Source organism: Elephas maximus, chromosome 7 (genome assembly GCF_024166365.1).
Source record: "Elephas maximus indicus isolate mEleMax1 chromosome 7, mEleMax1 primary haplotype, whole genome shotgun sequence".
NCBI classification, from domain to species: Eukaryota; Metazoa; Chordata; class Mammalia; order Proboscidea; family Elephantidae; genus Elephas; species Elephas maximus.
Window position 1 is genome coordinate 63,925,520 of NC_064825.1, and position 13,686 is coordinate 63,939,205.

At 46.8% G+C, this 13,686-nt stretch overlaps 1 protein-coding gene across 11 annotated transcripts in view; it reads right to left on the reverse strand.

Annotated features, from left to right (window-relative positions):
• The window catches only part of DENND2B (DENN domain containing 2B), a 220,676-nt gene that overhangs the window by 27,204 nt on the left and 179,786 nt on the right, over nt 1-13,686 (reverse strand). For 7 of the 11 annotated variants that reach the window (XM_049890320.1, XM_049890316.1, XM_049890318.1 and 4 more), the window contains 2 exons: nt 10,046-11,305; nt 6,891-7,027 (listed from right to left, as the gene is read on the reverse strand). The exons of 1 other annotated variant lie outside the window; for it this stretch is intronic. In XM_049890320.1, coding sequence (XP_049746277.1) covers nt 6,891-7,027; nt 10,046-11,305 — 1,397 coding nt within the window. Of the gene's footprint in view, nt 1-6,890; nt 7,028-10,045; nt 11,306-13,686 lie in introns of those variants that run through there. 3 more of the 11 variants (XM_049890322.1, XM_049890323.1, XM_049890326.1) reach the window with 2 other exon arrangements.

The window sequence follows — 13,686 nt, forward strand, 5'->3', positions numbered from 1 at the left end:
CTTCCAGGGGCAAATGTCAATTTGGACAAGCAAGAATTAGCAGCTCCAGGAAGCAACAAGACAGAACTCTCATTTTGAACCCCTCTACTGCAAATTAGTAGGATAAACCTCAGCCTGTTCTGGAGTGCCCCACCCCAGTTTCCCAGGCATCATGCCTAGTGTGGGAGGGAGGCCAGTAAACTTGCTAAGGCCCCTCGTTCAAATCCCCTCTTCAGAGAGAAGACATGTTAGTGTCTGGGCCAACTGGCCCTCAATCTCTAACACACAAGGAACTCCAGTCCAATTAGCTAGTACCCACATGCAGATTTAGCACGGGTACTCTCTGCCTCCTCCACAGCCGGTTATCACACTCTCAGAACAAAGCTGCATTCCATCCCTGTGAAAGTGAGGCAGCACAGGAGCTGGATAACCTAAATGGCACAAGAAACAACCTTAATCTCTCAGAGTACAGGCTGGGCCAAAGCAAGGGAGAGGGCTCCCGGGAAGTCAGAGCCACTGATCAATCTGAGGCAAAAGCGATTCTGACATCAGAGTTCGACAACAAGGGTCCTTCTTGGGCCTGTCTTTATGGGAGGAGAAAGGCTAAAATGACCAGAATCTAACAGAAATAAAATATTCTCCCTTGTATTTCTTGCTAGTCTCCGTGGACCGGTCAGGTCCTAGAAATTCAGACTGGACTGCTGTCGGGGATATGGAGGGAAAACACATGCAGGGCACTGTCCAAACTCCAGACTCTGAAACCCATTTCCACCTCCACCCGACAGGCATGGAATAAAACCCAAACCTCCATGCAGTATACTCCTTACCATGTGTCTGGGTCACTCCCCTGCCCTCTTTCCTGTGCACCCTTTCCTCTTCCCCCTACTCCCTACATAATTCTCCAAAGATCCAGAAGCTAGCTGAGCAGTTAAGGAAGATGCCACAACTCCAATTTCACTCCATCTCAGCCCTAATCCCTAACTCTATGCCGTGTGATGGACTCCTTTTACATGGCCTTTCTTGCCATGGTCTTGTAACTTCAAGCAAATGATTGGAAGGGACTATGCAAATATTTTTATGCAAATATTTTTTATGCAAATAAGGTGCTTGTGGCCCACCAAGGGGATTCGACAGCTTGCTCATAATACAAATAAGGTGGATGGCATCCTTGTGGGGGTGTTGTTGTTGTTAGGTGCCGTCAAGTCGGTTCCGACTCATAGCGACCCTATGCACAACAGAACGAAACACTGCCCGGTCCTGAGCCATCCTTACAATCGTTGTTATGCTTGAGCTCATTGTTGCAGCCACTGTGTCAATCCACCTCAATGAGGATCTTCCTCTTTTCCGCTGACCCTGTACTTTGCCAAGCATGATATCCTTCTCCAGGGACTGATCTCTCCTGACATGTCCAAAGTATGTAAGACGCAGTCTCGCCATGCTTGCCTCTAAGGAGCATTCTGACTGCACTTCTTCCAAGACAGATTTGTTCGTTCTTTTGGCAGTCCATGGTATATCCAATATTCTTCGCCAACACCACAATTCAAAGGCATCGACTCTTCTTCGGTGTTCCTTATTCATTGTCCAGCTTTCACACGCATATGATGTGATTGAAAATACCATGGCTTGGGTCAGGCGCACCTTAGTCTTCAGGGTGACATCTTTGCTCTTCAACACTTTGATGAGGTCCCTTGCAGCAGATTTACCCAATGCAATGCGTCTTTTGATTTCTTGACTGCTGCTTCCATGGCTGTTGATTGTGGATCCAAGTAAAATGAAACCCTTGACAACTTCAATCTTTTCTCCCTTTATCATGATGTTGCTCATTGGTCCAGTTGTGAGGATTTTTGTTTTCTTTATGTTGAGGTGTAATCCATACTGAAGGCTGTGGTCTCTGATCTTCATTAGTAAGTGCTTCAAGTCCTCTTCACTTTCAGCAAGCAAGGTTGTGTCATCTGCATAAAGCAAGGTTGTTAATGAGTCTTCCTCCAATTCTGATGCCCCGTTCTTCTACATATAGTCCAGCTTCTCGGATTATTTGTTCAGCATATAGATTAAATAGGTACGGTGAAAGAATACAACCTTGACGCACACCTTTCCTGACTTTAAACCAATCAGTATCCCCTTGTTATGTCCGAACAACTGCCTCTTGATCTATGTAAAGGTTCCTCATGACCACAATTAAGTGTTCTGGAATTCCTATTCTTCGCAGTGTTATCCATAATTTGTTACGATCCACACAGTCGAATGCCTTTGCATAGTCAATAAAACACAGGTAAACATCCTTCTGGTATTCTCTGCTTTCAGCCAGGATCCACCTGACATCAGCAATGATATCCCTGGTTCCACATCCTCTTCTGAAATCAGCCTGAATTTCTGGCAGTTCCCTGTTGATATACTGCTGCAGCTGTTTTTGAATGATCTTCAGCAAAATTTTCCTTGCATGTGATATTAATGATATTGTTCTATAGTTTCCACATTCGGTTGGATCACCTTTCTTGGGAATAGGCATAAATATGGATCTCTTCCAGTCAGTTGGCCAGGAAGCTGTCTTCCATATTTCTTGGCATAGACAAGTGAGCACCTCCAGCGCTGCATCTGTCTGTTGAAACATCTCAACTGATGATCCATCAATTCCTGGAGCCTTGTTTTTCGCCAATGCCTTCAGAGCAGCTTGGACTTCTTCCTTCAGTACCATCGGTTCCTGATCATCTGCCACCTCTTGAAATGCTTGAATATCGACTAATTCTTTTTGGTATAATGACTCTGTGTATTCCTTCCATCTTCTTTTGATGCTTCCTGCATCATTTAATATTTTCCTCATGGAACCCTTCACTACTGCAACTCGAGGCTTGAATTTTTTCTTCAGTTCTTTCAGCTTGAGAAAAGCCGAGCGTGTTCTTCCCTTTTGGTTTTCCATCTCCAGCTCTTTGCACATATCAGTATAATACTTTACTTTGTCTTCTCCAGAGGCCCTTTGAAATCTTCTGTTCAGTTCTTTTACTGCATCAATTCTTCCTTTTGCTTTAGCTGCTCGATGCTCAAGAGCAAATTTCAGAGTCTCCTCTGACATCCATCTTGGTCTTTTCTTTCTTTCCTGTCTTTTCAGTGACCTCTTGCTTTCTTCATGGATGATGTCCTTGTCATTCCAGAACTCGTTTGGTCTTCGGTCACTAGTGTTCAATGTGTCAAATCTATTCTTGAGGTGGTCTCTAAATTCAGGTGGGATACACTCAAGGTCATATTTTGGCTCTCGTGGACTTGCTCTGATTTTCTTCAGTTTCAGCTTGAACCTGCATATGAGCAACTGATGGTCTGTTTCACAGTCAGCCCCTGGCCTTGTTCTGACTGATGATATTGAGGTCTTCCCTCGTCTCTTTCCCCAGGTGTAGTCAATTTGATTTCTGTGTGTTCCATCTGGTGAGGTCCATGTGTATAGTCGTCGTTTATGTTGGTGAAAGAAGGTATTTGCAATGAAGAAGTCGTTGGTCTTGCAAAATTCTATCATTTGATCTCTGGCATTGTTTCTATCACCAAGGCCATATTGTGGGGGTGGGGCCATGCAAATAAGGTGTGTGGAACCCTGGTGGCACCCTGGTTAGGAGCTCAGGCTGCTAATCAAAAGGTCTGCAGTTTGAATCCACCAGCTGCTCCTTGAAAGTCCTATGGCGCAGTCCTACTCTGTCCTATAAGGTCATTACGAGTCAGAATCGACTCAACAGCAATGGGTTTGGTTTGGTGTAAGGGACTGGTCAGTTGGCCATCCCATTCAGCTCAAAAAGAGAGTCAAGCCGAGAGCAAAAGGGGGGACCTCACTACCATCAAGAAAGAAGAGCCAGGAATGGAGCATGTCCTTTTGACTAGGGGCCCTGCACTGAGAACCTTCTAGACCCAGGAGACAGAGAGAGGGTGCAGTAACACAGGAGAGATGCAGTGGCAGAGAAACGGTAGCAGCAGGAACCAGGAGGCTGGTGAGATACGGCACGGTGGGCTTCCTGGCCCACAGAAAAAGGTAGCTACGGTGGGTGTGCTGACCCATGGAAAGAAAGAGCTAAGTGCCTTTGGGCAGGAGGCTTGTTGGCCAGGTAGGGTGCCTCCGTGCACTTACTGGCAGAGCTAAAGAGCTTTGTAACGCTTGCCTGAGCAGGGTAGAGGCCAGGCCAAAAGGCTGAGAGCCTGAAGGCCAGAGAGAGGCCTGCATGCATGGCTGAGAAGATGTCCTGATCAAAGAACTGTATCCTGAGTCATTCCTGATCCTGTTACTTCCTGTTACTGTTACTTTCCGAATAAACCCCATAATCCTGAGTATTGTCTTTGAGTTCTGTGTGGCTATTGCAACTAATTAACGAACCCAGCAGAGAAGTAAAGAGTGTTGTGGGAGGGATGGCTGGTGTTAAAATTTAGTTGGAGGGTGGAGGTATGTCTGACCTCCACCTCACAGGAATCAGCCTTGGGCTGATGCTGATACTGATTCTCTTTCTCCCCGCCTCGTGAAGTTAGACAAGGAGGTTGGATGACACCTCCACACCATTTTTATACTCTAGTTCACCTAGCTAAGAAGCATCCAAGCTTCTCCTGTATTTATTTACCTTCTCATGCAATATCCCAAAGTGGCAAAAAGTCCCTTCTGATGCATGAGGAGGCTAGGGCCCAGACACACTTGCCTCTCTCTTCCCTTTCTCTCTAACCTGACTTAAGAAGGCCCACAGAACATTTCTGTTGCCCAGAGTGATACCTCCAAGAATCTTCCCTCAGACATGGACCCAAAAAACCCTAAACAAGGCCCTGGAATTGTGGGAATTCTAGACAGGGAAAAACGGTTGAAGCCGCCCCTTTCTCTTACTTCAGTTGATGCAAAAATATTCTCCCACTTGGAATTCCTGGGCAGCACAGAGAATAGTGAGAGAGAACAGTGAGGACCATGGTGTTGGTGGTGCCTGGTAGACTGGGGGAAGGGATGGAGGAAAAACTCAGCCCCCTCTGCCCACTGTGGAAGCCACATGGTACTCCCAAGGGCCCTGGGCAGAGATGACACAGTACGATTTCTTCCAAACTAGAGAAAGCTGGAATGTGCCGTGCAAAGGGATGGTGGGGCCGTGAGGATGGGATAGGTTGTGGCTCTGATCCCCACAGCTCTCGACTTCAGCTCTGAGCAACCTCTGGGTGTCTCTTCCCAAGTGGTAAAGAAAGAGGCCTCCCTCCCACATGGTCTCCCTGTTATGACACAATTTTCATGGCCACATACTGTATACACTGTGTTCTGGGAAAGCAGTGCCTCTGTGGGTCAGCGCTGCCACTGCCTGCCCAGAAATGCTGGTCCAGCGTTGTAATGGGAAAACTAAGAAACTAATGGCTTTGAGCAAATGAAGGAAGAGATGGCCTTCTCTTCAAAAGATCCCATGATTTTTTTGAGAATATGGAGGGTTGCCTGTACTGAGGCTCCTTCTCTCTCTTAAGTGTTAACTGAGACCATGTTTTCCAGCCTCAAGGCCTGAGAGAGAGAGAGAGACAGAAAGAGAAAGGGAGTGAAGGAGCTCACAAGCACACTACTTCTCTCCTCTTCATCCATTTACACCGAGACACATGCTTTACTTGAGCAGATATGAAGCCCCAATGAAGGAAATGAGGCCAGAATTAAAACGAATGCCAAAGATAAACTCATATTTGCCAACATCAAAATCCCCCCACTTGTTGGGAGACAATTCTCTGTAAGTCTCTTGCATTCCTGCCCTTCTTCTGAGGCACTGACAGTTCTGAACTTTAATTCCATGGATGTTATATGGCGAGCAGCCTTGGAAGACACAGGGTCTCTTTCCAAAGCAGAAGCAGATTTGTTTCCTGATCACAATCATAAAGATAATGTCTCCTTCCAGGGCAAAGGTTAGGTGGGTTTGGTAGCAGCCCCTTTAAAAGAATGGGGTTTCCCAAGCTGTGACACAGATCCACCGTGTGTGTGTGCAACTTCCACCTGGGCCTCCTCCACACCTGCCCCCATGGGACTTGGGGACAGGGGGCACTCGTGTGAACATGAACCTCATGCTGCTTGCTGTGCTATGAGTAATAAAGTCTTTGTCTGGTGTGTTCTGTCAGCATCTATGAAACTGGGGCGGGTCAAACTTGCCTGCAAGCAGGGTATAATCTCAGGTCTTTTCCAATTCTTGACACTACTTACTTTAGTTGAAGAATAGGAGAGATGCATACTAAGGACTAGGCATTGTTCTAGGATAATTTGATATTTATTTTATCTCATTTAATCCTAAAAATAACCTCAGGAAGCATTACTACTGTTGTTGCTATTAACATCCTCACATCATCAGACAAAAACAGAGGCCTCAGAGAGTTTAAATGATTTGTCTAAGAACACACAGGTAAGGAAGAAGGCCCTGGACTCTAAACAGTTAAAAAAAAAAAAACAGCTGCCAAATTGATTCCAGCTCACGGCAATCCCATTTGTTTCACAGCAGAACTGTACTCCATAGCGTTTTCAATGGCTGTGACCTCTTGGAAGGAGATCATCAGCCCTTTCTTCTAAGCCACCTCTGGGTAGATTCAAACCCCCAACCTTTCAGTTAGCAGCTGAGTACTTAACCATTTGCATCATCTAGGGACTCCTGTTGGACTCTAAAGCCTCCCAAAAACAAAAGGAAGGGGTGGTGTGGTTTTCCCTTTCTTATGGTTCCAAAGACTCTTTGGATTTCAGCTCATTCAAGAGCCATGCTTTAATCACTCAGCAGCTCCGTCTTCGCTACAGTGCTTCCTCTGATGCCCATTTCCTGTGAAAAACTCCAGAAATGGAGGCCGTGTCTGTCCATGGTAAATGAGGTGGAACCTGTGTCTCCTCCTCCTGTTCCTGTCCTTCTGCAGTCCCCAGGCCCCCAGAGACGACCCAGCCCACCAGCTCCGCCACTGCTTACCCACAATATCCTCATAGGCATTTTCTTCTAAAGTGCTTTTGGATCCAAACTTGGGTTGGCTCTCAGTACCATTCTCAGTGGGAGAAGAGGGGTACAGGGACTGGAGACTGGATGCATCCTCAAACTCAAAGGATTTTCTGTGGATAACAAGAGCAAAAGTCATTCCAGCTAGATCACATCCCTACTGCCTTGAGAAATGGCCTTGGAATAACAAAGACCAGGGGTCCTTTTCATAAAACCAGCTACTGAGCAAAACTTCAAGATGGATCTAAACTCACCATTCCAAATGAAGACATAAACGGTCTGAAAGGCCCAGAAGCCTGTGATGTGCCCTGCCCTTACCAATAACAACTACCATAGCTTGAAAGGGTGGTATATGTCAGATGCCATGTCAAATGCTTTACATGTGTTATCTCATTAATCCTCACAAGGGTCTATCAAGTATTGTCCCATTTTACAAATGAGGAACTCAAGGCACATAAAGATGAAGGGACCAGGGGTAGGACTTGCCCAGGCTGTCTGACTCCAGAGTCTGAGCTTTTAACTACACTTTGGCCTCCAAGCCCTGGAGAACATCCTTTTGATAAGTACCTGCCACTGCCACAGGAACTGACTGCTTGATCTGCCCTCTAGAGTCTCACATCCATATCTGCATCTCAGCCAGGGTTCTTGCTACTATACTGAGCAGGCAGTAAGAGCTCCACATGGACTGGTGATGCCCAGGGTTGTCTGGTGTGTGGAGGTGCAATTAGTAGTGCATGGTTTGTTGAAATGGGAAAGGCTAAGCCCTCAAAACGAATCGGACTACTTCGGAGGTAGAGCTAGGATAATCAGCAGCCAGAAGCTACTTTTGAGACCCAGCTTCCCTTCAGCGAGAAGCCTGCTCCTTTCCATCCCCTGAATAACTTTCCCCTTTACTGTAGACTTTCAAGACCAGAGCTTATTTGCTCCTCAGCCACATGCCTCTGGTCTCACAGTATTCTCTATTCCTTTCCTTCTTCAGGGAGGTACTTCCCTCATCTGAGACTTTACCCCAACCACATCCTCTCCCTCTCCAAGGCAGGTCTCAGCTGGCTTCTGGGGAGGGAGACAAGGAAAGGCACTGACTGAGCCCCTCCTCTTACCATTAACACCTCTCTCTTCTTTTGAGTGTCATCAGACCATTCAGCCAACGGAGTCCTTTCCCTTTTGTTTAATGAACAACCCTCCCTGAGAATCCTGGGGTGCCACATCTTGTTCTCAGCTTGCCTGGCCCTTCAACAGCATGCAACACAGCTGAAGATTTTATACTGGTATTCCCCTCGCTTGGCCTCTGTGACAATGTCTCCTAGTTTTCAACTACCTCTTTGGAAATTATCTGCCAGGCTTCTGTGAGAGATTCTCCTTTTCCACTTGCCTTTTAAATCCCAGGCTCTCTCAGAGTCTGTCTTCAAGACTCTCTTTTTCTCACTCTATACTTTCTGGGGGCCTCATCTAAAGCCATCACCATATCTACCATTTCTACCTTGATGACTCCCAAATCTCTTTGGTCCAGACTTCTTAAATAGCTAAATGTCCAAAGGCTGAATCCAGTGGCTCCCAAATGTTGGTCCGTGGCCCAGTGCTGGACTGAGACCAAGTTTTCATTTGTTCACTGGCATATATAGTAGAGTCACAGCTTATGTAGGTAGTTCTCCTGCCCGCAAATAAGACAGAAATCATATTCAGTCAAATTATTTTTGAAAATTACAAGGAAGATACCATGTAAAGGACTGACATATATATACTAGTCTAAGACTAATACAGTCCGATTCTTCCCCATATTTTTTAATAGGTTTCTTTTTCTTTGGTTGAATACCAGAAGAATATCTGGCTTATATATATATACTTTAATTAAGAAGTATATTAAATATAAGAATCACACACCTGGCACAACAGATCCAAACTTACTATCTAGCTCACTCAGGGAAGTATGATCAATAGGTGGAGAGGCAGGTAGAATCGCCTGCACTCTTTGAAGTTTCTCTTTTTTTCCAAGAGCACAGATTTAAATTTGCCTAAGTTAATTCTTACATGAGGTGACTCCACCATATACAGTGTGCGTATGTTATATATAAATATAATGTTTATGTATGTATAAAACCTTCAGGCTGACATACTCTCCTCACCCTTTTTTTCTATGTAGTTAACTGCTTTTTGCTCTTCTAAATTTAGCTCTGAAACTCACTCTGTGAGGAGTCTTCCCTCGCTCCCTACTTTAAGACGCTCTAGTCTGGATCTCTGGACCTACCTGGATCAGGGAGTGTATCACAGCATCTATGATTTATTTGTGCATCTATCACTTGTACCAGATCATGAAGTCCTTGAAAGGAAGAGCCATGTCTTATTTGCCTGTGTCCCCCTGACCAGTACAAGACATAGTGTACAGCAAGTTCTGGATAGGTGTTTTGAGAAATGGATGAATATAGACAGAATCAGAGAACAAGACACCTGTCAACTTTCAACAGTCACTACACATTATGGAGATAGCCCTGGTAGCAGGGTCAGAAATGCTGAGACTGGCCAGGAAGCCAATAAGAGCCTCAGAAACAGGTTGCTCTTGGACACTGCCAAGAAGTAGGTGAAATGTTCTTTCGCTCCTTTTGCGATCAGTCTCTCCTTTCAGATCTGCTCTTCATACAGGTCCAGGGTTCCTATATGGCCAGGAGGCTCTGAGTGAGGAAACCATGTTGAATTTATTGACACTACTGTGTGATACCATCCAGTATTCAGATAATGATTCGCTCTAAGAAATTAATTTCTAATGCTGGCATTTCAGGTAGTAGTGAGGTTAAGATGCTATTAGTCATCAAAGGAGTATCTACTCTAAAAGTGAGGCAGCCCTGCCCTTCCTACAGAGGACTGTAGAAGCTCCAACAGAGCTCAGGACACAGTCCCACCCCAGCAGTATCTTCAGTCCACAGCATTTGGAAGAAGTGCTTTCCCTCTACCACTCCTGTTAGAGCAGAAGAACAATCTCATCTTGCACTACCACAACTACCACCTAGCAATTATTTGACGCGTCAGAGCTTAGAAAGCCCTATCCACTCTGACCCGCTACGATCTGCTTTTGCATCCTCCACTTAAAAAGAAAGCCACTGTGCTCAGCTACAAGACACTGGAAGGACATGTGTTACCTGCTCTGGGACTTGCGGTGACCACGCGTGTCCTTCTTGGGTCTCCGGGTGACTGGTGGGGCTGGGGTGGAGGGCAGAGGGGGTGGAGCAGCAGGTGTGAGCGAAGGAGGTAGACCATTGCTTGGCTTACTCTTGGGGTTCTTGTCAGCCTCATATTCAAAGGTGCGTTTGGGTTTGGGGACAGGGTTCACAGCGGGATCAGGGGAATTCTTTGATGGCAGCAGCTGAGAACTAGGGCTATTTCTGGGGGTCCCTGGCTTAGTGGAGCCACTGCCTTCCTTCTCCGGGGGTGGGCCCGCCTCCCCCGCAACTCCAGCCACTCCTACTGCTCGGCTGCCAGCGCTCACACTTGAGCTCCCTGTCAGCTCCTCCAAGATGCCCAAGGTTCCAGGCTTCCTTCTCCCTCGGTCTACACTGTAACAGCTGCTGGGGAGCTGGGGGAGTCCCCGGCCTGGCTGCTCCTTCAGGACCTGTTCAATTTTCTGGATCCGGCTCAGCACTGCTGAGCTCTCCTTCTTGCTGCCAGGCCCCCTGAGGAAGGCACTGGGCTCAATCCCGCCTGGCCGTTTTTCCAGCCGGTAGAAAGAGTCCCGGACAGGGAGTGCCTCTCCCTCCTCCTCAGTCTCAGGGTAGGAACACTCAGAGAAGGTCCTGCTCATCCTCCGGAGGCCCTTGAAATCAAAGGTCTTTTCTGAGCTGCAGGGGGATGGCACCACACTGGGACAGCCCACACTGGGACAGCCTTCACTGGCTGCCCACTCACCCCCAGAACCCTCCCGCTTCTCTCCACACATGCTCATCCTGGGCGAAGCCTCTCGGCGGCCTTCCCATGCTGAAATCTTCTCCCGGATTCCCAGGCTGTGGGCTCGAGTGCCAGTGCGGTTCAGCAAGAGGCTCCGTGGGCCAGCTGCTGATCCCAGCGATGGAGTGCTCTGGGCCAGGGGGAGGCAAGCAGCTACTCCCTCTACATCCTGGGCTGCCCCTTGGACATTCTCTTTCTGGCCTTCTCTCTTGCACACTGAAGGACTCCCGTCCAGATAACTGAAGCTGGTGGCGTTGATGGGACAGATGGGTGGTGAAGTGTCTGGGGAGGGATCTTGAGGATTTTGGGGTGAAGGGTCACGGGGCTGCCAGTCCTTGAGGAGCAGCCGGGAGCTGGAGCGGCTGGGGTACCTGCAGGCTGAGGTTTCACTATCACTGAGGGGGTAAATAGGACTCCTCGGTGGGGAGAGAACTGGAGGTGGAGAGACTGACTGAGACCTAGGGGGGGAAAAAATACAAGAAAATGACAGTGAATGGCCTGAGAACCAGAGGCATTGTGTTTTATTGCTAGAGAACTCAGTATCTCTTTCCTGTAGGACTCTCGATCTGAAAAGCACTCTATCCAAGTAATGCAACTTCAAAGCTGTCCTCAAGGAAAGAAACAGCTCCTTAGCCACAGAAGGCCAAATGCAATGGACCTTTCTGTCTAACTCAATATCCCCAGAGACCCTGCCAAAGGCAGGCTAGTATCTGCCAACTAGGGAACAATGTGTTGCTAAATGATTAACAACCAGCTCTCTGAGGAAAAAAGCACAGGTTTGTAGCATCTGCCAATTTCTGCAGCATAAATATTCCCACTGTGACTGATTTCAAGTTACTAATGTGACATCACTGAATGTGTAGTTGGGAAGAAACGCTAATGATCAACTCTCGTGAGCTGGTACAAGGCAGCCCTACCACACCACTAAGCAAGAACCTTCCTGAAGCAGCCCCAAATATATACTCGAATCCTTTGATCTTTCTCCTTAACCAGCCCGTATTTCCTCTGAGACTTCTGCTACCATACATAAGATTCTGCTTCCTCAACTTGGGCCCTAATTATTTAGGGCCTCAAAAGAGTCAGGAGGGCTCCTCAATAAAGTCCTCTCCATCCTAGATACAATGAAATACCTCACAGGACTGACCTGCTGGGGCTGAGGGCTAAGGACCATGGTCTCAGGGAACATCTAGGTCAACTGACATAACACAGTTCATGAAGAAAATGTTCTACATCCTGTTTTGGTGAGTATCATCTGGGGTCTTAAAAGCTTGCAAGCAGCCATCTAAGTTATAACTATTGGTCTCATCCTGTTGGGAGCAAAGGAGAATGAAGAAAACCAAAGACACAAGGAAGCAATTAGTTCAAAGGCCTAATGGACCACATGAACCACAGGCTCCACTAGCCTGAGACCAGAAGAACTAGATGGTGCCCAGCTACCACCACTGAATATTCTGACAGGAACCACAACAAGAGTGACCTGGACAGAGTAGGAGAAAAATGTAGAGCAAAATTCAAATTCATAAAAAAGACCAGATTTACTGGTCTGACGGAGACTGGAGGAACCCAAGACTAGGGCCCCCAGATACCTTTCTAACTCAGAACTGAAGCCACTTCCTAAGTTTACCTTTCAGCCAAATATTAGATAGACCTATAAAACAAACAATAACACTCATGAGGAACATGCTCCTTAGAACAATCAAGTATATGAGACCAAATGGGCAACTCCTGCCCAAAAGCAAAGATGAGAAGGCAGGAAGGGACAAAAAATCAGATGACTGAAACGGAGAACCTGGGGTAGAAAGGGGGAGAGTGCTGACACATTGCTGGGATTACAATGTCACAAAACAATCTGTGTATAATTATTTCTTTTTATTTATTGTGCTTTAAGTGAAAGTTTCCAAATAAAGTCAACCTCTCATACAAAAACTTATGCACACCTTGCAATATGCTCCTAGCTGCTCTCCGCCTAATGAGACAGCACACTCCTCCTCTCCACCCTGTATTCCCCATGTCCAACCAGCTCCTGTCCTCCTCTGCCTTCTCATCTCACCTCCAGACAGGAGTTGCCCACATTCTTTCATGTGTCTACTTGAGCCAAGAAGCTCACTCCTCACCAGTATCATTTTCTTATAAGACAGTTCAGTCCAATCCCTGCCTGAAGAGTTGGCTTCAGAGATGGTTCCAGACTTGGGCTAACAAAGGGTCTGGGGGCCATGACCTCCAGGTTCCCTCCAGTCTCTGTCAGACCATTAAGTCTGGTCTTTTTACGAGAATTTGAGATCTACATCCCACTGTTCTCCTGCTCCATCAGGGGTTCTCTGAGGTGTTCCCTGTAGATGGTAGCCGGGCACCATCTAGTTCTTCTGGTGTCGGGCTGATGCAGTCTCTGGTTTATGTGGCCCTTTCTGTCTCTTGGGCTCATCTTTACCTTATGCCTTTGGTGTTCTTCATTCTCCTTTGGTCCAGGTGGGTTGAGACCAATGAATACACCTTAGATGGCCAATGGCTGCTTGCTAGTGTTTAAGACCCTGGACGCCGCTCACCAAAGCGGGACGCAGAATGTTTTCTTAATACATTTTGTTATGCCAGTTCACCTCGATGTCCCCTGAAATCGCTGTCCCCAAACACGTGTTCCTGCTACTCTGGCCTTTGAAGCATTTGATTGTATTCAGGAAACTTCTTTGCTTTTGGTTTAGTACAGTTGTGCTGACCTCTCCTACATTGTGTGTTGTCTTGCCCTTCACCTAAAATAGTTCTTGTCTGCTACCTAATTAGTGAATACCCATCTCCCCCTCCTCCTCACCCTCATAACCATCAAAGAGTATTTTCTTCTGTGTTT